Below are 23,483 nucleotides of genomic sequence, written 5' to 3' on the forward strand. Positions count from 1 at the left end.
AATATAAACTCCCATGCAAAACAGAACTAATACAAACTCCCATGTAAAGTGAACAAAATAGCTGTACTATGCATGACCAGGGGAGGGGATCCAATGGGAGAAAAACAGTAAACAATGTAATATGAAGTCTCAACAAATATTGACATAAATAAGCATTACCTGATGAGGAAATAATGTAATATGAAATCTCAACAAATATTGAGAGAAATAAGCTTTTCCTGATGAGGAAATAAGCAACAACATAAACTGATATTAGTCATGCATAACTCACCAGAATATATGTTTATAGGATATAGCATCCATTGTTAAATGATAAATGCTAGAGGGTTTTTGACACCGCAAACAATCAAATACAAATCATTATTACAAAATCCGAATAAAGTTCTAAGTTACTGAAAAGTTGGCCCAGAAAGTGCGGTTGCAGAATGCACTCAACAACCTACAACAATGTAGCACAACATCAGAAAGATCTACCAAGTTGCTGCTGATCTTATCAACATCCTAACACCAATGTCATAATTAAGGTTAACAAACCAAGTGTTCACCTATGCAAGTACGATGATCAATGCCCATCTGCCAATGATTCTGAGTACAAGGGAACATATGGAAGATACAGAAGCCAGTCGGAACTACCTCCAATCCCACATATAAAACACACTTCTCTGCTCTCCATTTCATAGGACATGAGTATTTTGCTATGCGGCAAAACCAAGAAAATGATATTCCCTTCCGGATGAATTGAGACAACTTTGTAGTCATGACCAAAAAGGAGTCTCTTGGTTCGAAATAGATGTAAATGGCTGACAGTGTGCTTCCAGATCCACTGTTCACTGCTGTAGTCCTCAAGAACCCATACTGATACTTTATATGGTTCATCGTGATCGGTGTTTACAAAATACAGAGAACCCTGAGACAGGCCAATGAATCCCTCACCAATACCATCGAAAGGCTCAACTAGACTTTGTGGCATAGGAATGGTCCTCCAAGCGTTCCCCTCCACGTCAACCGCTGCCACCACATACTCCAGAGTGATCAAATGCAGCACACCATCAAAAAACACGCTATTCCATTCATCGCGTATCCTGATTTCCCAGTCCCAACCATTGTCCTTGTGACTCCATTCTCCAGTTACGGATGAGTAGATTTCCACCCCTTTGACATGCCCATCAAAGTCGTCGTCATCATCGACATTCCCATCGGCATCCCCAGCACCATCCTCCACGAACTCAAACACATGAAAGTGCGAGGAGGAGACCACTGGATCGAACCCCAAACGAGCAGTCTGCACCTTGTCAGACCAGCCGGAATCAGGCAGGATGACCCATTGTTCAGTGGCAGGATTAACCACAAGGTAATCAAATCTCCGTGGATCTGCGAGCCTCCAGCAGCGGCACAGGAGGAGGCCATTGCAGCTGTCAAGGACGTTGAGAAACTCGCACTTGGGCAGGAAGGGGAGCGAGGGGTCAACAAACGGGCGGCCTTCCCCTGTGACGTTGGTGAAGGTGTCGGAGTAGAAGAAGCCGACAATGGCGTCGCCGAGGTGATACCGCGGCAGCAGGTGACGGTGGTCGGGGTGGGAGATGACGCGGCGCCACCGCCTGGAGACGCACTTGGATCGGCAGAGCGACTTGTAGGGCACGCGCGAGAGGATCTCGACGAGGAGGTCGTCGGTGAGCTTCTCCGCCGGCGGCGGGATCCACCCCCTGCGCCCATCCCTGGAATCCCCCTCCGCCATGGCTGCGCGAGCGACAGAGATAGAGAGATCAGGGATGCAAAAGGATTAGGAAATGGAGGTGAAACCAATCCACAGTGCGGCGGCTTTAGAAATGCGCGTACCGGAGGAGGAGGAGGCGGGCGGAGCTAGGGACGGCAGCGGTCTGGATCCGGCGCTCCGGTACGAGTCGAGTCGACGGCGGCGAGGCGAGGGTTTCTGGTTGCGGCGACGCCGCCGTGCGCTTCGATCACGCGGGGAAGGAAAGAGAGGCGAAGTGGGCCACGATGCGGTAGAATTTGAGCCTTGGGCTGGTTTTGTTTTATGGGCCTGGAATGAAGTTGTCTCGTTTCTGCATTCTTGCCTTGGAAAAAAAGTCTGATTTAGCTCCCTTACTTCATAAGTCGCGTGTTTGGTTTCCCGGCTCGTACCTGGCTCGCATCTCGGATGAGCAGGAACGGCCGAATCTAGCTTCGCTGCTCGTCCTGGCTCCACGCATATGCAACCGCGCTGCAGCCGCGCGTGCAAGCGCCGCACCCGCGCATGCAGGGAGAGGCGATGGGGGTCACCAACGGGGATTTGGATCCTCTACCTTCACGGCTTGAAGGCACGAGCGTGCAGTCGGCACCTCATCCACCGTTCAAATAATCCAATGGCTCACGTCGCCTGTGCACGTATGAATGGATATCTGTCTGTCAAAGCCCACGAAGCACTACTGCTATATTTCAGTCCGAATACCAATGATGTTTGCATTATAAATTTCGTAATTTTTCTTATCAATCCTATGCTCTAATCATAATTTTTCTTTTGCTTTTATGATGTGACTTGACATTGCGTCATACTCCCTCCATTAGTTCCCAAAATAAAAACTTATCATGTGGAAAAAAACTAATTACACAGTGTGCGTGTAAATTGCGAGATGAATCTTTTAAACCTAATTGCACCATGATTTAACAATGTGGTGCTACAGTAAATGTTTACTAATGACGAATTAATTAGGCTTAATAAATTTGTCTTGCAGTTTTCTAGCGAAATCTGTAATTTGTTTTGTTATTAGACTACGTTTAGTATTTCAAATGTGTGTCCGTATATCCGATGTGATAACCAAACCCAAAATTTTTCTCTAACTAAACAAGGCCTAAGTCGCTTGACTTTTTTTTCTAGTCAAACTTCTTTTTTTTTTTACTTTTTAACACAAAACAAATATATTATAAAAATATATTCAACGTTAGATTTAATAAAGCTAATTTGATATTTTATATATTACTATTTTTTATATAAATTAGTCAAACTTAAGGATTTTTGACTAAAAAAAAATCAAATGACTTATAATATAAAAAAAGATGGAGAACTACTTTGTAATGAATTAGTGTTGTTATTTGAAACTTTCGGTTTTCTTGTATTTTTAATTTGGTGATATCATCCATTTTTTTTCATGTGTATTAGCATTAATATAGTTTGTAAGTTTCTTCAGCTCGCGTACACTTCCCAGACCAAAACAACCATCGTGGGATTTTTTTTCGATAGAACCATCGTGGTCTTTCACAGACAAATTTATCCAAATCCCACCAACGGAGGGTGCTGATCGGCGACGCGCGGCCGCGCACGCGTGTGATCAGCGCCCCCCCCCCCTCTAGTCTCTACTCTCTACTCCTATACAGGAGTACTATCTATATACGCATACGTATAAACTTTGTATTTATGTATAAACTTTGTATTTATGTATACAAAGTTTATATGTATGTATATATAGTATATATACACGCGTATATATATACACACTTTATTGTATAAAAAATATACACACGTATATAAAGTTTGTGTGCGTATGTATAAAAAACACAAAAAAATATACGTATACAAACTTTCTATACATCTATACCAAATTTATGTACATACGTATAAAACTAAAAAAAAACACATACAAACCTTATATATGCGAATGCAAACTTTACATACGCGTATACGCGTATGTAAATTCTATATACGTGTATACAAAGTTTGTATTTATACATATAAAACGTATTTGAAAAAAACTAATAATGACGCGGAAAGAAAAAACAGAAAAGCAAAAAAAAAAAGAAGCCGTAAACTACGGAAAGAAAAAACGAAAATCGCAAACTAGTGAACTACATCTACGGAAAAAAAAAACCAGAAAAAAAAGAGAAGGAAATCGCTCAGAAAAAAAATCACGCGCCGTCCGCCGCCCCCTCTCCACGCGCAACAGGCGTCCAGTCATGCGGAGAGGGCGCGCGCGACTGGTCGCGGAGGATTAGCTTTCTCGGTCACGAACACCACCCTGTCTCCCTCCTCATTTCTTCCGTCTTCTCCTCTCTTCGCTATCGCCGGCCACAGCCACCAGTTGTGACCATCTCCATCTCTATCAGCCAGATCTAGCTGCAATATCAATTCTTTATATATTCTGCTTAAATCTGGTACAATATACCGTAAATAAATAGCTTTTAGATGATAAGAATTTTCACTCTCAGGGAAAGAAAGTACTCCTACCTACTTTCCCTACAACCAACCAAACAAAATCTCTCCCAAACTATATTTTTGATGCAAGCAACCAAATAAAATCTCACGCTAACCCGGCTAAACCAATACAACCAACCAAACAGCTGCATATGTATCTACTTAACCATGTCAAACTCAGCCTGAATGAGGGAGATAGGCTAGGCTAAGAAGATGCGAGCAACCAAACACACCCAACGGGACTTACAATGCGTCATCAAGTTTTGGTGGACCTCACATGCCACCTAGACAAAGAACAATATTAGCCACATGTTTTACAGTGCAAGTTGCTTATAGTGGATTCTACAGTACACTTTGCTTCTACTTTTTACTTTCCCTTTTTTTTTCACGGCCATAGCTCCAACAACCTGAATGAGATACAGCCAAATTAATGAAAGAAATGATACTAGTTTGTGATGCCATCGAATCAGGTTGGACACCATCTTGCTGGCTTTTATAGGCTTTCAGTTTCCCCACAAAAACTTTTCACCATGTCACATCAAATGTTTGGACACATATATGAAGTACTAAATATAGAAAAAAAATTATTTACATAGATTGCGTATAAATTGTGAGACGAATATTTTAAACCTTATTGCTTCATGATTTGACAATGTGGCGTTACAGTAAATATTTGCTAATAATGGATTAATTAGGCTTAATAAATTCATCTCGTAGTTTACAGGCGAAATCTGTAATTTGTTTTATTATTAGTCTACATTTAATACTTCAAAAGTATGTCCGTATATCCGATGTGACACGCTAAAACTTTTCTCCCATGTAACTAAACATGCCATAGTATGTACGCACACTTGTACATACTGCAGCCACTATCTTAATCACTTTTAAAAGGATTTGCGTAAAATTTGTCTCGAATTTGCGATCTGCAGAAATTTTTTTAAAACAATAACAAAGATCGATTGAATTCTGGAGAGATTTAATGCAGCATTATTATTGCCATTGTCGTCTACTACAGTTAACACTCGCATATGCAACTAAAAATTCAGGCGACTTCTGATGCCACTGATGGCGACACCATCTTGCCATGGCCACCGGCGATGCCCCCCGGCGACGGCGGTGGCGGCGGATCAACCACAACCATGTCCCTCCTCCGCGCGACGTGCCAGACCATGTCGGCGAGGTCGCGCGCCGACGACCCGCCGTCCGCCATCGCCGCCCTGGCCTCCGCCGCGAGCTCCCTCGCCCTCGCGCGCCTCGCCGCCGCCGCCGCCCCGTCGCCCATCAGCTCCTCCACCGCGCTCGCCACCTCGCCGCTCCGCACCTGCACCGGGGAGTTCACGGCGTCGACGTGCGTGACGGGCACCTTCACGCCGGCGCGGACGCCGGCGCCGAGCACGTCGACGGCGAGGCACTCGTTGAGGAACTGGTCGCCAAAGTGCGGCCATGTCAGGAGCGGCACGCCATGGGAGAGCGACTCCACCGTCGAGTTCCAGCCGCAGTGGGTGAGGAAGCCGCCCACCGCCGGGTGCGACAGGATGGTCACCTGCGGCGCCCACCCGCGGATGACGAGTCCACGGTCCGCCACCACCCGCGCGTCGAGGCCGGCGGCGGCGGCGGCGTCGGCGTCGGTGTCCTTGGTCACCCAGATGAACGGCCGGTGCGACGCCTCCAGGCCGGCGGCGAGCTCGGCGGCTTGCGGTGGATTCAGGCGGGCGATGCTGCCGAAGCTGACGTAGAGCACGGACGCCGGTGGGCGCGCGTCGAGCCACGAGACGACGCGCGCGGCGTCGACGGCGGCGCGGTTGCCGCGCGCCGCCGTGGCCTCGGCGTCGGCGTCGAGCAGGCAAAGCGGGCCAACCGCCCACACGTTCCGGGCGCCGCCGCCGAGCACCTCCGCGTAGCGGCGGACGAACGCTTCCTCGAAGGCGGCGCAGGTGTTGAACACCAGCCCGTCGGCGGTGGCCTCGGCGTCGAGCGTGTCTTGCCGGTGGCTCTCCAGCCCGGGCCAGTGGAAGAGCCCCAGCGACGACGCCCTGTTCGTCGTCACGGCGCGCGGCGCCGGCAAGTCCGGCACGTCGAACGGCTCAAGGTCGCCGGCGACGCGGTCGTACACGCCGTGCCTCGCCAGGTTATGCACCGCGAGGATGTACAGCGCCGACGGGCCATGGAACACGAGCCGCGGCACGCCGAGCCGCCGCGCGACGCCGGCCGTCCACGGGCTGCACGAGTCGGCGACGACGCAGTCCGGCCGCCGCGGCAGCGCGCGGAGGAACGCCTCGAGCGGCGCGGCGAGCCGCCACACGGCGTCGGTGAACGTCTTGAACAGGCTCATGTCCGCCACCATGTCGTAGCTCTCGCACCCGGCGGCGAGCCCCAGCGCCGGCCCGGGGAACTCCAGCACGGAGACGTCGACGGCGAGGCCGGAACGCGCGGCGTGCGCGACGGCCGCCCGGTGGCGCGCGGCCATGACGGGCGTAAGCACGACGGTGACTCGCGCGCCGCCGCCGCCATGGCCGGCGATGAGGCGCGCCATGTCCATCATCGGGATGACATGTCCCTGCGCCGGGAGCGGCACGAGCACGAAGTGGAGGGGCGCCGCCGCCATGGCCACGCTGTCCTCAGAGCTCGCTGGCTTCCGCGATTTTATGGGCGGAGAAGACGGGGATGAGAGCGCCATGAATCGCAAGAGGACAGGCGGCGAGATAGGGGATGATCTCACGGCAATGGCGACGGCGACGGCGACGTGGATTCGCCGGCGGAGGCGCGGCCACGGGTGCAAGTGAAATACAAGGTGGCCACGGCTTCCATGGACGCCACAGAAGTACGTAGGTTTGGTCTCTTATATAAAAGAAATGGAAAAAAAAAAAGCACACTCCCTGTATTCGTTTATGGTTGGCACCAGACACTATTCATATTTAAATTTTAACCGCTCGTTGTTTTTGAAAAAAATAAAAGGTTATAAAGACTTGAAATGATGTTATATTATTAAAGTGTGTTATAAATCTTTTATTTGTCATAGGCTAACCATTTAAAATTTATTAGTTTGAATAGTGATGGTAGATTTTTTTTTCTTGAAGAATTAGGTGTCATTTTTTAACCATTAAGAAGAGAACAAAGTTACAAAGGAGAAGAAAAACCTCTCTGCAAGAGCCAATTACAAACGCACAAGCACAAAGGTAGAAACTAAAGAACGAGTACGTTCAACATGCAGGCCATGTAAAAAAATACCATTCTCTAAAAAAAAAAGCACCACACACTATTTAAATTTAATATTTAATCACTCGTTATTTTTAAAAATAAAAGTGTTAACGATAAAATTTTTGGTATGTCCCGATGTCATCATCGGTCTAGAGCTAATATCGGCTTCAGAGTCCTAGATCGGCCGGTGGAATTATCAAGTCGCCAAGATTTGGTTAAGGAAATTAATCAATTAAAGGAAGTTTATCCAGAATAGACCGAGTTTAAGGAGGATACATCATGACAGCTTATTTATTAATTAAGAAGAATCTGTTAATTTCCTTTTTATCTTTAGGAAAGTATGTTTAGTGTCCGATAAGAACTTTACGTTTTTCCTTTTATCTTTAGGAAAGTTTGTGTCATGTCCAATAAGGACTAGTATCTACCCATGGATACAATACAACTACTCTCGGTGCATTGCCATCCTCTTTTCCAACATTTTTATTTATCAACCGGAGGAACTTGGCACTTGACGCGAGGCTGCATCGTTTTTCGATCTCCGGCGAAGGGGTAAGTCCTATGTTCTGTCGGCCCTGGCAATTGTATCGGCTATATTGGTGTTGTTCAAGACTGTATCGCTTCGACCTCTTGGATCGCTCTGATTCAGTTGATATATTTGCCTACCTATTTATTATATATCTTAGTTAATCTAAGTTGATTATTCAATTTACTTGTATCGATCAGATCTTTTATAGGGTTTTGTCGATATCGGCTAAATTATTTTGTTGATTTAGATTAGCTAAAGTATCCAACATCCTGAAAATCAGTCAAACGCTTAATTGTCTATTCTTTTTATACTTAGTGCTGCATCAATTGGGTTTGACCTACTAAGTCGTGCTTAGAACAATAATCTCTAGCCTGCTGTTTGATTTCCAATAATGGTTTCATTGGGGTTTTAGCCAATGAGTTATCAGGACATTGCATCGGTATACAAGAATTACATACAAGTTGGTTTTAGTCGATTGCAACAAATGTTTCACTTATTATATAATATTGTAAATTTAATGACATCGGACCTCTAGCCGATATATGCTTTAACCTTCGAATCAACGCTTATTCTATCATATCATTATTTACCGATTGGTTTCGATTGGATTATATTATTGTTTCATTATATTATCATCAGCTGATTGTCTTTATATCATTATTTACTTAAGTGTCAAAAATCTACATTGGACATATAGCTAATCACTCAAAACCCTATCGACATCGGCTAGTATCGACATCGGTTAGCATCGACATCGGCTGGTATCGCTCCATCGGCTTGTCGGCCGATCGACTCTTTGATCTGCTATTTATATATCTTGTTAGTTGCAAAATCAAACTGACATGCACGCCCACATCTCATTAATATTTAGGACCTGCACTAGAGCTAAGTAGATCTCTCAGATCATTGTGTTCGTCGATTTAGTTCGTGCCAACACAGATCTGGCACCATCGGCCGAGCACGAATTTTTCGTCAACAAAAAGTTATAAAGACTTGAAATGATGCCGTATTATTAAATTGTGTTATAGTACATCGTAAATATAACCAACTTTTATCTGTCATAGGTTAACTATTTAAAAATTATTAGTTTAAATAGTGATGGTCGATTTTTTCTCGAAGAATTAGGTGTCATTTTTTTAACTATTAAGAAGAGAAGAAAGTTACAAAGGAGAAGAAAAACCTATCTGCAAGAGCCAATTACAAATGCACAAGCACAAAGCTAAGAAACTAAGGCCTTATTTAGTTCCCAATAAATTTTGCCCAAAAACATCACATCAAATCTTTGAACACATACATGGATCAGCATTAAATATAGATAAAAAAACAAATTGCACAGTTTGCATGGAAATCACGAGACAAATCTTTTGAGCCTAATTAGTCCATGATTAACCATAAGTGATACAATAATCTACATATGCTAATGATGGATTAATTAGGCTTAATAAATTCGTTTCGCGGTTTCATTCGTGTCCGAAAACCTCTCTCGACATCCGATCAAACGTCCGATATGATATAAAAAAATTCTTTTCGTGAACTAAACACACGTAAAGAAAACAACTGCGATCAAAACCAACTCTACGAGTATAGACTGTGTGCCACAAGGACGCTAGAAAATGCATATTATTGTCCTTTCTAGAACGATGAAAACCCAGTTCCACCCATTCATGTACAAGTTGATCTTTTAAAAAAAAATTATAGTTCTTCTCTCAGATATACGCTACATGGAAGACATTTTTACAGCGGCTTCTTTTGACGAAGGCACCCACTGAAGAAATACAAAATTATCTTAGCGAAGACTTACATTTTTACTTTCAGTGGTCAAAAAACTAGGGCTAAAGAAACATAACACCATGAAACAAAACCCAAAAGGCAATTCTAAGATTGAGATCAAAATTTGGTTGTTCCCACGCGTTACGATCAATGTTCTAAATCTCCGGCTAAGGCTTTTAGTGGTTGTACTCTCCCACAGCTAAGAGTAAGAGCAGCTATAGCTACAGCGAAAGCATTTAGTGGTTTTCTAAAATATAAGAAAATATTAAAAAATTTGACAGAAATTTGAGCTAAAAATTGACATATCACTTATTTCGTTGCACATAGAGTTCATCACCGATTCATACTTCATAGATGGAGTTCATAGTTCCTAACTCATACTTTCATAGTTCATACTAGATCATACAAATACAGGGCACTTGAGTTCATAGTTATAAATTTAACAGTTCATAGTTGGTAAAATATCCTATGCACATAAGCTCTCACGTGTACATACGTGCACACCAACTAACAAATGTCAAAAAAAATATAGAAAAATTACTTTCAATAGTATTATATCTAGGGGTAAAATCTTAACCTCAAATTTATTATATTTTAGCCATGATAGTTTTAAGGTTATAATTCTGTCAGAATTTTATCTTTTTTTACTCTCTGTGTAGAATGAATTTGAAGATACTACTTTGCACATAGATATAATACTATTGGAAGTACATGTATGAATTTTCTAGAATTTTTTATGATAATTTTTAGTTGGTGTACATGGTGTGTATACACGAGGATCTGTGTGCATAGGATATGTCCCCTTCCTAGTTCACTGTAAACATATCACTTGAGTTCTTGACACAAATAATAAATATTTAATCACAAGAAGTCAAGAACATGACCATTAATTAACAAAATAAGAACAACAAGTTCGTAGATTAGAATATTGCATTCCACTATTCAGATTTAGAGGCTGTTCAAATTGATGTTATTTTCAACCATAACCATTTTTTGGTAAAGTTATCAAAAAAAAAGTGTCTACGTTTAGTTTGTTGCCAAATTTTGCTAAATGCATTGTTAAAATTTGTTAAGGTTTATTTTGGCTACAATCTGAACAGGCCCTCAGAGACACAATGAGACTTATCAGAATCGGAGGATCCCACTGAAACGTCTCCAGCGCCATTGCCATCACCATTTTCTGAGTCAGATGATGAAGGTCCAGGCTGCATTGTAGCATCATTCGTCAAAGAGTGCACGCTCTTGATTTTCTTCTTTCTAGGGCGCACATGCCTCTTCCTTTTTCATTGAGCTTGTGATGATTCTCCCTGTGATGCTCCATCTTGTGGATCATGTTCAGCGAGCTCATTAGAAAGAGGTACGATATCACCGCTAAGTGCAGCTAAATTCGACTATTTTAGTGGCTATCTCTGGCTAAATGCAACTATTAGCGTCCGATAAACTATAGCGTCAAAGTTTGTGTATCCTAGCTATTCCCCTCCCCATCTGCTATCTCCAGCTATAGCTCATTGGCTAGTATTGATAACAAATAAATATAATACTCATGAAGATCAATTAGCCACCTAGTAATATGAGCATCGAAGGATCATAAATAAATTTTTAAAAATAATTATCCTCAATTCTGGAAATTATATCCATGATCAAATGGAACCATTTAGGATATGAGTGCAGAACACACAACTACGATCTACGGCACTACCCATAATCCTTTTATCAGAGTATAAATTGGTCAGGGTATGAAAAAAAAGAGTAAAGGGGAGTTCGGGAGGGCAGCTCAAGATAGTTTTTTTTTGGCACGCAAAACAAGACAAGTGGTTAATAAATGACTGATCGAGTATTAATTATTACAAACTTAAAAAAATAAATTTATTTAATTTTTTAAAAAACTTTTGCACAAAACATACCGTTTAACAATTCGAGAGATTTTTCTTTAAGCCCAAACTCACTCTAAGGGCCTATTTGGGGGAGCTTCTAGCAACTGCAGCTTCTCCTAGAATCTCCAGTTGCCAGAAGCTTCCCAAACAGTCCAGCTTTTTACCTAGATTCTAAGAATCTGTAGTTGTAGAATCTAGAAAATAAACTAGAAGCCAGAAGCTGGGTTTCTCACCAGCTAGCTTCTTAGCAGCTCCTTTTCAGAATCTTAACCTCCCCCAAACAGGCCCTAAGGCTAGGTTCGTTAATGCATGTTTACAACTCACTCCCCCTCGTTTTCCGCTCGCACGTTTCCCAAACTGTTAAACGGTGTGTTTTTGCAAAAATTTTCTACATGAAAGTTGCTTTAAAAAATCATATGAATCCATTTTTCAAATTTATTTTAACTAATACTTAATTAATTATGCGCTAAACGTTGCTTCGATTTACGTGCTAAGGAGTGAGGGTCAGCCTAAGTACTCAGCCAAAGAAATTCAAGTCATATATGCTGTGATTTTAAAACTAAAATCTCATTCATCTCATCTCCAAAACTAAGACCCAGGAAACCCTAGGCATAATATGGAGACATAGAGTACTACACCTAACGGAAGTTTTTATCTGTAGTCTTCAGAAGTCGAAGAAGCTTGGTTGTTTCATCCTCCAGTTTCTAGCGAGCGACAAGCTGATCATGAATTCCATCTGCTGATCTGCTTGCTGTTCATCATTCATTGGCCCATAGACCATAGTACGATGCATCCAAGATATGATAATTTGGCTCGGAAAATAGGACTTTGTACCTGTAAAGATTGTAGGATCATCTGTTCTGTTCTGGAGTTGCTGACGTTTCTTGGTTTTGGTTGGTACCAAATTTCACACCCAAACTGGAGGAGCAGAGAAGCCTACCAATTACTACAAGACAATCTCTTTTCTACTACCTTCCACTACATCTTTTTCACTGAATTTGATGTATGTGTTCGATCACTAGTTGATCTCTTTCTGTACAGATTGGTTCCCTACAAGACTTAGAAATCTTGTGGGCAACAATGAAAAGGACAACCATGTTCTGAAAGTTTCATCAGCTTTCTCTATTTGATTGGCATACTCTAGCACAACTCTTCATGAATGTCCAGAAAGACTGGAAGTTGATTTGCGCAAAATAGCGTGTGCATGTGTAACCCACAAATCATTTACTGATTGAGAACCATTTTTGTATTTGAATTGTTCACTGCTTTAACCTGAGCTGTTTGTCTGGATCCTACATGTGTTCAGCAAAGTTCTTAGGGTACAACAGAAGAATAATATGGGCACATTTAAAGGAAGATTTTCAGCATACTTTTGAAAGGAACAAAATCATGTAGCTACACAAAGAAACATCTAATTTAGAATCTTAAGTCCAAGGATCGATTCCCTACCTCAATGATATCCAGAGATTACCATGCTATTTTCAATTAAAGAAAAAGGAGCAGCAGCTGGAACATGCATCAAACTCCGCAAAGTATAACCCACAAAGAAACAAAAAAAAACAGACTTTTTTTTAGAATAATCCAAATTCAAACATTTTATTTCGATAATCTCTGTTATGAAAGAATGCTACTCGCTTCCAAGCATACTCCAAACCGGTTATCTTCTGAAGCTATCCATACTTATTTTCATGATGGAACCAGTAAAATCCTGCCAGGATGACATTGCTTGCATATAGCCATTCAAGTGTCAGTGTAAAACTGTAGAAAACTTTTTCCCTGATAAATTTTTATATCAATCTTGCCCTGATACCTCACATTATGACGAAATGATCAATTGCAACATTGATCTTGTTTGTGGAAATGACACGCACTAGTCTACATAAGTCAGCATTTCCATAAGTTAGCATTTCCAAGTCCTTAGTATTGACTGTTCAGTCAACATATGTCGACGTTTTTCTAAGATACTCCCTCCATCCCAAAATGTTTGACGCTGTTGACTTTTTTAAAAATGTTTAATCGTTCGTCTTATTCAAAAAATTTAAGTAATTATTAATTCTTTTCCTATCATTAGATTTATTGTTAAATATACTTTTATGTATATATATAGTTTTATACATTTCACAAAAGTTTTTGAATAAGACGAACGGTCAAACATGTTTAAAAAAGTCAACGGCGTCAAATATTTAGGGAAGGAGGGAGTAACTTGGTAGAGAAGGTTGCTCACCTGTCGCTATTAGATAAACAAATGCAAAAATGTAGCGCAGGTTCCTCTTCTCATCCAGAACTTCTTTTTTTTTTTAAAAAAAAAAAGAAGATGTACTATGCTATTCCAAAACTGTGAGCTTGCACAGTTGCATGGTACTACACTAATAGCAGGAGAATATTATATTAGCAGTGATCCATAGAGGATTATGTCATAGCCACTCTGCATTAGTCAAGGGGTCAATGTGTTTAAGTAAATTGATCAAGCAAGTTGCATACCCATGGGAGAGCAGAATCCATATGCCCACATAGATTATCCAGACACCAATCTCTTCTTCATCTCTGCATTTGGGTAAAGGTTTAGATAGGTAGCCATGAACAGCTTAGATGATGTTCCAAAGCCACACTTTGTATTGATACCATTCATGGCACAAGGCCACACCATCCCCATGATTGACATGGCACATCTCCTAGCCAAGCATGGCGCCATGGTCAGCTTCATCACCACCCCGGTCAACGCGGCACGGATTCAATCCACCATTGACAGGGCAAGAGAGCTCAACATCCCAATCCGGTTTGTTCCCCTCCGGCTCCCCTGTGCCGAGGTAGGATTGCTCGATGGTTGCGAGAACGTCGACGAGATCTTGGAGAAAGACCAGGTGATGAAGATGACAGACGCCTATGGCATGCTGCACAAGCCTCTGGTGCTGTATCTCCAAGAGCAGAGCGTCCCACCTTCCTGCATAGTTTCAGACCTGTGTCAGCCATGGACAGGAGATGTAGCAAGAGAGCTTGGGATCCCCAGGTTGATGTTCAATGGCTTCTGCGCCTTCGCCTCGCTCTGCAGGTAAAATCAGTGATCTCTCATCAACATCAGCTCCTTTCATCTCAGGCTTACTGAGCAAGCTTGTGTCAATGTTTTTTCTTTTTTTTTTATAGATAATGGAAATGGTTTACATCTCCCGCCTCTGCCGACAGGCACACAACCAATAAGTTTTTGTGTCAATGTTCTAGGTATCTAATTCATCAAGATAAGGTCTTTGAGAATGTGCCTGATGGAGATGAACTCGTTATCCTCCCTGGATTCCCTCATCATCTTGAGGTATCAAAGGCAAGGTCACCAGGGAACTTCAACTCACCAGGTTTTGAGAAATTCCGCACGAAGATCCTGGACGAGGAACGGAGAGCTGACAGTGTTGTTACTAACAGTTTCTATGAGCTAGAGCCATCGTATGTGGATTCATATCAGAAGATGATAGGCAAGAGAGGAATTTTTTTTATTTATAATTTTTTTTATTAAAAGTTTTACAAAAATAATTTTCCATTTTGAAAATTGACGGAAATGGTCGCCTACCGCCCTCTGGGAGGGCGATTTTTAAAAATCGCCCTCCCAGAGGGCGGCGAAAATGACGTGGCAGACGGCCGTTCGCTCTCGGGCGACGGCCGTCAACGAAATTTGCAGGCGGCCCCCTTGCCGCCCTCCGCGAGGGCGATTTTGTACTGTGCGGGGGGCCGCCTGCAAATGGGCGGCGAGGGGGGGCATGGAATTTTGCAGGCGGCCCCCTTGCCGCCCTCCGCTAGGGCGATTTTGCACTGTACCCTATATTTTTTTGTATATAAATATCAATAGTTATCAAATCTTTTTATATTGAAAACTATACAAGATTAAAATCTCCAAGACTGGTAAAATACAATTTTATTATTTTTTAGGGCATATTTAGAATGTTACCGTACAAATATTTTGTTAGTGCCAAAATATAAGCAAGTTTTGGCACTACCAAATATTTGGTAAGGTAAAATTGCATTTGATCATATTTGGTTTGCTGCCAAAATGTAAAATTGTAGTGAAGAATGTTGTACATAATCTCAATTCTAGATTACGTATTACCAATTAATAGGCTTCCATTTTCGTGTGTGGTGTGCTAGTGGGAAAGAAGATATGAAGAGGTTGCCTTCAGATTGTCAATTATATAGCGTCGTTTTCACTGCAATATATGTGAACTCAATGAGATACATTATTCATTAGATGTGACAAGACGATCACGCGTGGGCGTGATTCACTTTATGTCAACAGGCAGCGCCGAAAGTTGATAGTGATAACTCGAGCTGCCGCTTTTCATGTGTGCTGTTGTGGACTGTGCGCGCTACTGGATATGGCACTACCGTGAAGCGCCGAAAGTGTGTTGTTGTGAGCATAAGTTGTTCAAGCACCATATGAATGAAAAGAACTACGTAGACGAGACAAACACAAGTAGTACTGCAGTAGTAATAGCAAAAGTAGTACTGCTTTACAAGTTTGTAAGCCAAAAGAAACGGTCACATAAGGACTGAAGAGGTAGAACACTACTGACGAGGCCTCTTACCCCTGTCCCTCCTACCCTGCGCCCTAATGTGCCCCTGGGAGTACGTGAGTCGGTCCGGGGGTACGGCACGGCCAACCCGTCCTGCCTGTACAGGTGTGACCTCTGGCTGCTCCTGAGTGTGCGCCTCTGGAGCTCCTCCAAGCTGAGAGGAGCCTAGTACGTCCTGGTGGTCTGCACCGTGCAAGTCGTCGTCGTAGAACTGGCTAGTAGGACCAGTCCTACCGGCGTGAGACGAAGAGGCCCCAGTACCGAAGATCCCGGCTGCATATCCTGCTGGACAAGGACCATCAGTTTTGTACAAGTATTTAACAGTAGTAATAAAAAGTAAAGTACCGTGTGGGCGAGGGATCGACGCTCCATGAGAGGAAGAGCTGGCGAACGCGCCCGAAGAGGTGGCGAACGCCCCTGCGGAGCTCGCGGAAGCGCCGGTCGTGCCTGCGAACGCGCTCGAAGGCAAACGAGGTCCTGCGATGAGGAAACGTGCAGTTAAAACATGGTGACACATTCGTGCAAAAGCTGAAACAAAAATGAACTAATATCTGGGCTGAACTGTACCGTGTGAAACCGGTGCTGTAGGTCGCACTGATCCGAAGCTAGGGGCGCTCGAAGGCAAACGAGGTCCTGCTCCGACGGTAGGCGCGCGAGGCCGTGGGTGTACCGGACCAGCTGGAGGTACGACGTCCACGGCGCTGCGACAGGAGAAGACGCGCATGACCGCACGCATCTTCTCCTGCATCCGGTCGAAGGTCGCCCTCTGCTCAACGTCAGTCAAGTGCAAACCTCTGTTCAACCTCACCTGGACTGCGGTGATATCGGCACTGATATCCCGTGCCGCATCAGCCTATGCAAGATGGAAATAAAAAATTCAGTAGTTGTCCTATATTATGCAAGATAAATGACATAATTGTTGGAAGTAATACAAATTGGACGTACCGCCACGAAGTAGTCTCGGTCACGGTGCGTGGGATACGCGTCCGTGACAGCGGCAACGTGCGGCTCTGGGGCGTCTGGAGTGAAGGTCACACGCGCACGAGTGCGAGGAAGGTACCAGCGAAGGTAGTCACGGTAGTTCTCCTCCGTGTGTGGGAAGAGCTCGTTGATCACCTCCTCTGTAGCTAACACCCAGTCGTCAACGTACTGCTGTACACGTGGAGCCCAAAGTGCGCCTGCTAGCTGTCCCCGTCGAGTCAACCTGTGAAGAGAGGTAAATTGTATGGCTCGATGATGTAATTATCATAAAAATTTAGAAATGAACAATCCGAACTCACGAGTGGTCGGCAGGGGGGACGGTCGGCTGCACGTTGCCCGGAAACACCTGCCTAAGTCCGAACTGTCTCATCACACGCTGCGGGCAGTGAGGCTCAACGAAAATGTCGAACACCATCGGCAGGATGGTGAGCCAGTAAGCCTGGTCGCGTGTGCACAAGGACGAAAGTCCTAGCGGTGCTCTCGCAGCGACGGCCTCTTCTGTGTACGGCTCCCAGATGACGTCGCTCGGCTGGAGACGGTCAAACTCGAACACGAAGTCCGGGTAACCACGTCTCACCTGGACGTGAGCGTAACGACGCTGCAATAAAAATGATCGGAATTAGACATGTTATGTGAATGAAAAAAAAAGAAGAGGACTTATAAACTTATAACGCAGCGAAGTTGCACTAACCCCACGTCGACACCAGTAAGTCCCCATCGTGGGACCGTCCTCTGGCCACTGCGCGCTGCGACCAACCCCGTAGGGTGCGCTGTCCACCACTGGTCGCCCTATGGCAAACCTCTCGGCTGCCCAAAGCTGAAGCAACATAGGGCAGCCAGCGATGATCGCTCCCGCGTCAGTCTTCGTGCACGCCTCACAGAGGGCACGGTAGGTGGCTGCTAGCACGGCAGAACCCCAGCTCCACTGCGGCACGTCCTGTGGCTGAGCATCCGCGATGGACCGTGCGTAGTGGACCAGCCGGAAGTCCACAGCGTGCCCGTGGGTGCTAGTGAACATCACCCACCCGAACAACCACAACAGGTACGCCTCAAGGGAGCGTCGGACCGAGTAATCATCAGCGTCAGGGTGCAGAAGGTCCGCCTACAGTTAAGAATGAAATGTTAGTACAAAACACTCATCCGGTCGCAAATAAGCATGTATGATAATGACAACTTACTTACTTACAGTGAACTGTAGCAACCAAGCCTTGCTAGGCCCGACTGTAGAGTACGGAGGAAGGGTGGTGGTCGGTCCTAGGTGTGGAAGGCGCATCACCTGCTCGAAGCGCGCAGTGATATCCTCCTTCCACCCAAAAACACCGTCCACGGGACCAACTGGTGCTCCCGCCAGCGGTAGCCCTAGCAGGTACGACACGTCCTGCAGTGTCGGAGCCATCTCCCCACAGGGAAGGTGGAACGTGTGCGTCTCAGGTCTCCAGCGGTCTACAAGAGCGGCAAGGAGTGACCGGTCTGCATCCCACCGCTTCGCTGGGTCACGGTCGTCCGCCGCCGCCTCAACAAGCCTACAAAGTGGTAGAAGGCCTGCCGCACGCAACCTGTATAGAGCAAACTTCAAACATAAGTACAACACAAAGCAAAGTTGAGTTGAAATGTGAACATACGCGTACCAAGGAACGTGACGGGGGTCGACACGCAACCACTCGCGCGACGTGCGTGGACGGAAGGTGCCGAGCTGTGCAGCCTCGACTGCTGACAGGAACGAGCGGTGGTTCCTGTCAATCCCACGGTTCAACAGCGCCGGTGTGTCGTACACCATACCTGCATCAAATAGGTTGATCAGAAACATATAAATAATTATGTCAACATAAGTAATAAATGTTCATAAGCGAATTACTAACACATATTAAACAAGAGTACAAACAAACAAAAGTGTTTAGTCCGAACACTCATCACGATAACATTATGATACAACACCGAATAGTTCGCAATACTACTAGTACAACAATAGTCGGAGGTACTCATTACAACAACATTGAATTGAAATTACACGATACAAGTATTTAGTCCGAACACTCATTACATCACAACAGCATTTTATTTCCTAAATTGAAAGCATTGTTACACCATGGAATCGCCTGCTGCGCGACGACGCCTTGGCCTTACGCGCCTGCTTGTTGTTCCTTCACCAGGTGGTCGCCTACCATCACTTGCCTGTCCAGATGGACTAGCATCTGCGCCGCTTGGAACTTCTGCATTTTTCGGGCATTTCTTGTAAGTATGGCCGCGCAGATCACACTTGCTGCAGCGTAAAGTCCTCCCACCTGCTTCTGACTCATCCATATCATTTCTGATGCGTCTAGTTTGGCGTCGACCCTTTTTCACCCTTAACTTAGATGGATCTGGAATATAAAAAACTTGGGCACTCAGCGTTGTGTAAGATCCTGAGATCCCGAACCCATATATCTCCTCACTCCATGTATGAAAGATTGCTTCTTTCCTGAAATAATTTGAGACGTACACATTGGGAGATATGCCACAATCACCGGCAGCAGCAAGAACGTGTGAGCAAGGAAGGTGATGAAGCTTCGGCTTCATACAACTGCAGGTACATCCACCATCCGCCTTCAAGACACATTCCTGCACGGCTTGCTTGCGATAGATACCACGCCTGCTCCTATCAACACACATTATTTCATACCGATGCACTTGTGTGCCTTGAGCAACAACTCTATGTCTCCGTGCCTTTTTGATTTTATCTTCCATGTACTTTGTCACTACGTTGCCAAACACTATGTTGTTATCGGCCATGGACGGACCAATTTTCTTGTATCGATCCCTAAAGTAGTCTTGCGTGCCGTGAAGGATGAATTCAACAATAGCAACCAATGGAAGTACCCGAACTCCTCGCATTACCCAGTTGTACACCTCTGCCAAATTGGTTGTCATTATGCCATACCGAGATCCATCGGTGTCGAACAATAGAGACCACTTCTCCTTAGGCTCATTCTCAATCCACTGACTGAAATTTCTGATAGACGACCCTGACCTCCTTCTCATTGTTGGTGGGTCATCATGTAATGCACCAAGAGGTATGGGAGGCTCGTCACCTTCAACTTGTGGTCTGCGAGATTGCTCATCTGTTTGCTTCGTTGTCAACTCATCCAACTTGTCCCACAACTCATTAAATTTCTTCTCTTGGTTCTGTGCACAGAGCCTCTTAAAGAGCTCCATAAGATGCTTGTTCTTGAATTGCTTGTAGAAATTTGCACCCATGTGACGCATGCACCACCGACTCCAAACATCAGGCCACTTAGCTGGAAGTCCCTTCTCATCCCAACCGTTCTGCAAGTAGTCAATAGCCCGCAACATACCCGCATGACGATCATGTATAAGGCAAACGTTGGGCCTCATACGCACCACTGCAATGTGCACTCTCTCTAGGAACCAGTACCAGCTTTCAGTGTTCTCACTCTCTACAAATGCAAAAGCCATAGGTAGAACCTGGTTGTTCCCATCACACCCAATTGCTGTCAATATCTGACCTCGGTATTTACCTGTCATAAACGTTCCATCTATGCATAGAACAGGTCGACAATGCACAAAAGCATTGATGCAAGCACCCAATGAGAAAAAGGCTCTTTGCAGCACACTCTTTGTTCGATCATCAACCGATGTAAATGTATGTAGGTCATAGTAAGTATTATTATTCCTCTGGGCAATTGTGGCTAACAAACGAGGCAAATTATCATAAGATGCTTCAAATGTGCCATACCTCATCTCAATGATCTTTTGTTTGGCTCTCCAGGCCTTTGCATAGCTTATGGTGTACTTGAATTTGTTCTCGATGTGCCTAATAATTGATTTTGGTTCAAAGCCAATGTTACCAACAACACTGCTGTACATCTCACTTGCCACAAAAGCTGAAGTGATGTTTCGGTGATACTTCTCCACCCCTTGTAAGTAGCACTTGTGCTCGGTCACAATGCTAACTTTCCAATAATCATTCCATTTACCCTTATATGCATGGACACGCCACGGACAATCTTCCTTCATGCACCTCACTTCATACACATAATTTGTTGACTTGACCACCCTAAACTCTCTCTGCAATGAAACTGCCCAATGCTTCACCGCCTCCTTCATATCATCCTTATGAGCATACCTTGCACCCTCAATTACCTCGTTCTCCTTATACTCCCAGGGTACATGATCACCCTCTGATATAACAAGTCCAGAGAAGTCCTCATTTGCCCAATCAGTGGCCATTACATCACCTTCTTCATCGGATGATGCGTCGTCCTCCGCTTGCTCATTATCCGAATCTTCCCTCTCCATTTCATCAACAATTATACCGACTCTCTCCCCCTCATCCGCCATGCCCATGGCCTGCTCCTCCCTTGGTTGATTTTCCTCATTTTCCATCGATGGTCCAACAACATCCCCTGCATTGCTAGGACCCTCCACATCTTCGGTTCGCATTGAAACATTTGTATCTTTCTCTTGTACCGACACAAATATAACAAGGGGCCATGACCGTTCAAAAGCCATTTCCACATACCGTCTCCAAGCAGCAGTGCTGTCCATCGGCATTAGTTCCCAAAAATAACCTTCTATTGCACGACTCACTACAACAGATACTGACATTGTGTAGACTTCTTGGTCTATTCTAAATCCTCTCAACAACCAACTATAAATTGACTGAAATGTTCTCTCCGCAGGCCTATCGATGCCCTTAGATGTCATTACAAAATCTGACAGATCAACACCATCTGGACCAAATCTAATATTTCCTTCACCGTGAACTATCTGAAATGTGACCTTACTTGACATTGTGCCTGATGAAAACATTAACTGTGTTAACCTCGCATTTCTGTACTACGCCCTAAGTTACATTCTCTACAATATTGTCCTCTAAATTTCTAAAAGTACGTTACATTCTCCAGATCAAACTAAACTACATCTTACAATTAACACTACTGTCTATGTCTCAATTCATACTATTATATTCTATGCTCTGGATCTACACATATGTGCTGTGTGCTACAGATGTGCTAAAATATATGGAACTAAAACTAAAACGCAACATATATACTCAAACATAACATATTAGTACAAATGCAAAACATGTATGGGAGCATACCTGTGATGAAGTGAGCGAACCAGCAGGGCTTCGCCGCTCCCCTTTTGCTGCCCTCCCCTCTCTCTCTTTCGTTTTTTTTGGATTTTTAGTGAATATAATGAAATTTCACAGAGGAGTGACTGGGTTTTATAGAGGGGGGGGGGGCAAAAATCGCCCTCCCCCAGGGCGGCAAGGGGGCCGCCTGCAAAATTCCATGCCCCCTCGCCGCCCATTTGCAGGCGGCCCCCCGCACAGTGCAAAATCGCCCTAGCGGAGGGCGGCAAGGGGGCCGCCTGCAAAATTCCATGCCCCCCCTCGCCGCCCATTTGCAGGCGGCCCCCCGCACAGTACAAAATCGCCCTCGCGGAGGGCGGCAAGGGGGCCGCCTGCAAATTTCGTTGACGGCCGTCGCCCGAGAGCGAACGGCCGTCTGCCACGTCATTTTCGCCGCCCTCTGGGAGGGCGGTAGGCGACTATTTCCGTCAATTTTCAAAATGGAAAATTATTTTTGTAAAACTTTTAATAAAAAAAATTATAAATAAAAAAAATTCGGCAAGAGAGTATGGACCATTGGACCAATGTTCCTCTGCAATACTGATAGAAGCACAATAGCAGACAGGGGCGCTAAAAGGCATCAGTTAATCAAAAGCACTGTATGGAATGGATCGATTCGATGCAGAATGGATCGGTTCTTTACGTTAGTTTTGGAAGCATGGCGCGTACTGTATTTTTGCAGCTTGAGGAGATTGCACTGGGTTTGGAGGCTTCAAAGAGACCATTTCTTTGGGTGATCAAATCTGACAATATGCCTTCTGAGACTGATAAACTGTTTCTGCCTGAAGGGTTTGAGGAGAGAACAAGAGGCAGAGGTCTCATAATACAAGGTTGGGCACCGCAGGCTTTGATCCTCTCCCATCCATCCGTGGGGGGTTTCGTGACGCACTGCGGGTGGAACTCGAAGATAGAAGGGGTATCAGCCGGGTTGCCGATGATCACATGGCCACATTGTGCAGAGCAATTCCTGAATGAGGAGCTGATAATGAATGCTCTGAAAGTAGGGTTGGCTGTGGGTGTGCAGAGCATAACAAACAGGACAATGAAGGCTCATGAGATTTCTGTAGTGAAGAGGGATCAGATAGAGAGAGCTGTGGTAGAACTAATGGGAGATGAGACAGGTGCAGAGGAGAGAAGAGCAAGAGCTAAGGAACTGAAGGAGAAGGCTAGAAAGGCTATAGATGAAGGATCATCTTACAACAATGTAAGGCAGCTGATTGAATACATCTCGAGCAGGGGAACAAGAACAGATGTTCAGTGA

The 23,483-nt window shown here is 44.7% G+C and overlaps 4 protein-coding genes across 5 annotated transcripts; 2 read left to right on the top strand and 2 right to left on the bottom strand.

The window, feature by feature from the left end:
- Positions 1 to 278: 278 nt before the first annotated feature.
- On the bottom strand, positions 279 to 1,947 carry LOC4337966 (F-box protein At5g07610). Of its 2 annotated transcripts, XM_015783342.3 has the most exons (3): positions 1,837 to 1,947; positions 546 to 1,737; positions 279 to 439 (listed from the first exon to the last, which is right to left on the bottom strand). In XM_015783342.3, exon 2 carries the CDS (start codon positions 1,733 to 1,735, stop codon positions 563 to 565), a length of 1,173 nt encoding a protein of 390 aa, XP_015638828.1. In that variant the 5' UTR covers positions 1,736 to 1,737; positions 1,837 to 1,947; the 3' UTR covers positions 279 to 439; positions 546 to 562. The 2 variants fall into 2 exon arrangements, with proteins under 2 accessions (XP_015638828.1, XP_015638827.1); XM_015783341.3 differs by having other exon boundaries at positions 279 to 1,737.
- Positions 1,948 to 5,150: 3,203 nt separating this feature from the next.
- Positions 5,151 to 7,116, bottom strand: LOC4337967 (UDP-glycosyltransferase 73E1). Its single transcript, XM_015782971.3, has one exon. It carries the CDS (start codon positions 6,861 to 6,863, stop codon positions 5,229 to 5,231), a length of 1,635 nt encoding a protein of 544 aa, XP_015638457.1. The 5' UTR covers positions 6,864 to 7,116; the 3' UTR covers positions 5,151 to 5,228.
- A 7,014-nt stretch (positions 7,117 to 14,130) lies between these two features.
- Positions 14,131 to 14,607, top strand: LOC107277497 (UDP-glycosyltransferase 73C12). The gene has a single exon (XM_026025844.2). The coding sequence runs from the start codon at positions 14,131 to 14,133 to the stop codon at positions 14,605 to 14,607; it is 477 nt and encodes a 158-aa protein (XP_025881629.2).
- An 8,273-nt stretch (positions 14,608 to 22,880) lies between these two features.
- Positions 22,881 to 23,483, top strand: LOC112939021 (UDP-glycosyltransferase 73C11-like). Its single transcript, XM_026025586.1, has one exon. The coding sequence runs from the start codon at positions 22,881 to 22,883 to the stop codon at positions 23,481 to 23,483; it is 603 nt and encodes a 200-aa protein (XP_025881371.1).

Source organism: Oryza sativa, chromosome 5, assembly GCF_034140825.1.
Source record: "Oryza sativa Japonica Group chromosome 5, ASM3414082v1".
NCBI lineage: Eukaryota > Viridiplantae > Streptophyta > Magnoliopsida > Poales > Poaceae > Oryza > Oryza sativa.

Coding starts and splice junctions, on each gene's coding strand:
- LOC4337966 (XM_015783342.3), bottom strand. CDS start 1,735: ATGGCGGAGGGGGATTCCAGGGATGGGCGCAGGGGGTGGATCCCGCCG.
- LOC4337967 (XM_015782971.3), bottom strand. CDS start 6,863: ATGGCGCTCTCATCCCCGTCTTCTCCGCCCATAAAATCGCGGAAGCCA.
- LOC107277497 (XM_026025844.2), top strand. CDS start 14,131: ATGAACAGCTTAGATGATGTTCCAAAGCCACACTTTGTATTGATACCA.
- LOC112939021 (XM_026025586.1), top strand. CDS start 22,881: ATGGCGCGTACTGTATTTTTGCAGCTTGAGGAGATTGCACTGGGTTTG.